General features: G+C 42.1%; 1 protein-coding gene across 1 annotated transcript; it reads left to right on the forward strand.

Annotated features, from left to right (window-relative positions):
* The first annotated feature begins 2,069 nt into the window (after nt 1–2,069).
* LOC133081878 (cell division cycle-associated protein 4-like) lies at nt 2,070–2,675 on the forward strand. Its single transcript, XM_061178203.1, has one exon. It carries the CDS (start codon nt 2,070–2,072, stop codon nt 2,673–2,675), a length of 606 nt encoding a protein of 201 aa, XP_061034186.1.
* The last annotated feature ends 711 nt before the right edge of the window (nt 2,676–3,386 follow it).

Genomic DNA, 3,386 nt, shown 5'->3' on the forward strand with positions numbered 1-3,386 from the left:
TTCACTTTTATGTGCTGAAGATAAATGATTCAGAGTTCCCCACCACTGATTGGGGCATGCTTTATTGTTATGTACTTAATGCGAACAGACCATTTCAACCTCTTTACACAGAACTGGCCCTGGAGATCTGCAAAACTTTCAATTCGTAGCAGATAGTTTAATATAAAATCATTTCTTGAACAAAACAAGTGCCAAACATTGTGCTAAAAACTTTTCGAGGAAGGTATGAGATAGATTAGATAGATATATGATAGGTAGATATTTATATATCTCTATATCTATATATGCTTTGTCCATTTTATCCACCTTTTCTCTGCAGTGTATGTCATATGGTGGTTCTCAGTATTTGTTAAATGAATGAATGAAAAGTGATTTTCATTTCATAAAAGTCAGGAACCTATGGATTTAAAAACTTGCCCAAGATCACTCAGCTAGTAAGTGGTGAACTAGATTCATATTTGACACTCAAAATGTTCTGGATTTTTTCCAGAACACTTCACTATACACTGCCTCCCTATTATGTAGTCATTAGGTAACAAATAATAACTTGTTTATTGTCTTATTCAATATATAAAATCCATTTCATTTAAAGTATTTTATATATCTTAAAAGTATCAGATTTGTTTTGCATATCATTACTACTTCATTATAATTATTCCTTAGACATTTTAACCGGATAGCATGTAATATATTATAATTTACTGTTCAGGAGACAAGTCAAATGAGTCAATTATAAGCTTTCATTTGTCTCTAAAAACACTTTTATTGACATCAAAATAAGTTTATGAATATATGACTGGAGTCAGTGCCCTGTACAAACAGAAAGACGGCTACTTTGACTCCTCACACCCTCTGCACAGGGGAATATAATCAAATGCACAATTAATCCACATATATCATTCACTAAATCATATCTTTGTTTCACTTAAGGTACTTGTTACTGCTATGTAAGTAAAGGTTAAACAGCTAACTGACTACCACTGTTGAATCTGATTCTGTTGCTCAAAACAAACAACTAATGAGCAATTTTTATATATGTGCCAGGCACTGACTCTACTTGGCACTTTGCATCCCTCAGCATTTTAGTTTTCATAGCAAAATCTAAAGAAGTAGTTATTATTATTATCTCTAATTTTACAGATTAGGAGATTTAGACTCAGAGAGGTTAAGTGATTTGCTCAAGGTTAAACAACTAAATTGTTGAATCAAACTAGAATTTAGTAAAATCCTTTGTGGACACATGAAAATATATGTATATTTAAAAATAGCCACACTCACATCAGAAACTGAGTTCAGTTTCAGAGGCCAGATACAGAAAAAAATTATAAAGCTGGCTTCAATACCTTAATATGATTTGCTCATTTTTAGACTCAGTTATTTTTACTATTTAAATTTTGCTCTGATCAAGGGCTTTAGTTAATTACCCTTTAATTTATTTGTTCTTGATAATTGCAGCAGTGTTTTTGTTTATTTGTTTTGTTTCATAAGGCCAGGGTGACCAGACTATCCGGGAGATAGCTGACTTTTTTTATACTTAGCTGGAAGAATACAAGTATACAAGTTCTGGATATACAAATAGCATCATTACCATACATTTTAAAAGTATAACAGAGAAAATATACTGAACTATGTTAATTGAAACTGACCTATCATTTTACAGTAGAAGTCAAGATCAGATTTTGGCACAGATTCATCAAAAGCTTTTCTATTGATGACAGGATTCTGTACTCTTAGTGAAAATCTATTCGATTTTCACTTATGCCTGAGATTCATCCTGGAAGGTAGGAAATGTTTTAATTGGTTTTGTCTTAATAGGATTTTTTACCCTATCAAGATATTTACAAACACTTAAAAGATACTTTTAAAAATTATACTGGAGGCCCCTCCCCGGCAGCCCTGCCCCTCCCTCGGCGGCAGTGCCGCAAGCGGAGTGGATGCGGGCTGCCAGATGTCTGAGGAGGGGGAACGCTCACAGGTCACCTTCTGAGATCATCGTGACCCCACCCACCGACACAGCCTCTGGGTGACCTGGCACTGCCCATGGGCTACGTCCTTCCATAGATGGCACGATGTTTGCTCGAGGGCTGAAGAGGAAGCGCACGGAGGACGAGGAGGCCGCGCCCGCCTACAGCCTGCAGCGCCAGTCGCTCCTGGACATGTCGCTGGTCAAGCTCCAGCTGTGCCACATGCTGGTGGAGCCCAACCTGTGCCGTTCAGTTCTCGTCACCAACACGGACCTGCAGATTCAAGAGATGACCCAGGATGGGAGATGGTGCGTGCCAGTGCCCCAGACCACGGGGCGGGCGTCGCGCGACCTCCTAGTATCCACGGAGATCCTGTGCTGCTGCGCGTGGGAGGGGGTGCACCCGGCCCCTGACCCCGGAGACCTGGCTTCTGAGTTCCAAGTGGTCCCAGTGGTACAGGCTCCCGGAGGCTCTCCGGGTGGCGTCTGGGGCAGGCACGGTCCTCGAGAAAACAGAGGAAGCTTTCATAAGTCGCTCGATCAGATATTTGAAACACTGGAGAGTCAAAGCCCCGGTGCGGTAGAGGAACTGTTTTCCGACGTGGACGGCTCTTACTACGACCTGGACGCTGTGCTGACTGGCATGCTGGGCGGTGTCAAGTTGAGCCAGGACGGGCTGGACCATGTGGTGGATATCCTGGTGGAGACCTGAGCCGCGACTGGGGCACATAGCAGATGTGTTTGTGAGGCCGACGAAAACAGCCGGCGCACTGGGGGTGTGACTGCCCGCTGCCCTGCAGCCGGGGCTGGCCTTTGGTTTGTCTGAGATTAGGAGAACGACCCAGAACAGCATCTGGCCCGCTCCCCTCTCTCTCCCTCCCTCCCCGCTGGGAGGCTTTTCCGCAGCCGGTCATCGCGCCTGCCCTGGGCCCTTGTCTGTGTCCTGATACAGCCCCGCCAGAGGATGCCAGCGCCCTTCCTCATCCAGCCTCATCCAACTTTAGACAGATGAATTTTCTAAAATTAAGTTTTATATGTTTTGGGCAATATTTTGTCTTAAGATATATTTTTAAAATTTTATAATTTTATCACTTTTGATTTTTTTAGCTATTTTCTTAAAAATATATTTTGTCTATAAATATCCTCTGCTGCTACATTAGAAACTTTTATAACCTAAACAGTTGTAGTTGGTGTATTTCATTTTTTTTTAAGGTTTAACAAACACTGTTCTTTTTCCAACAAGCATCACTGCCCTGAGTCTGCAGTGTCCACACATGGTGATTTCCACTTTAGACTCGGGTGTGAGCCTTGCCCATATGCACTGCTGCGGTCAGAGCGAGGTCAGAGTTGAAGGCCTTGCACGACGGTGCCTTTACCAGATCTGCTGTGCGAGCCACGTCTCCGTTAGACTTCAATGTAGATT

The sequence above is a fragment of the Eubalaena glacialis genome, chromosome X (genome assembly GCF_028564815.1).
Source record: "Eubalaena glacialis isolate mEubGla1 chromosome X, mEubGla1.1.hap2.+ XY, whole genome shotgun sequence".
Lineage (NCBI taxonomy): Eukaryota > Metazoa > Chordata > Mammalia > Artiodactyla > Balaenidae > Eubalaena > Eubalaena glacialis.

Excerpts from the sequence above, each read along its gene's own strand:
- LOC133081878 (XM_061178203.1), top strand. The coding sequence starts at position 2,070 with ATGTTTGCTCGAGGGCTGAAGAGGAAGCGCACGGAGGACGAGGAGGCC.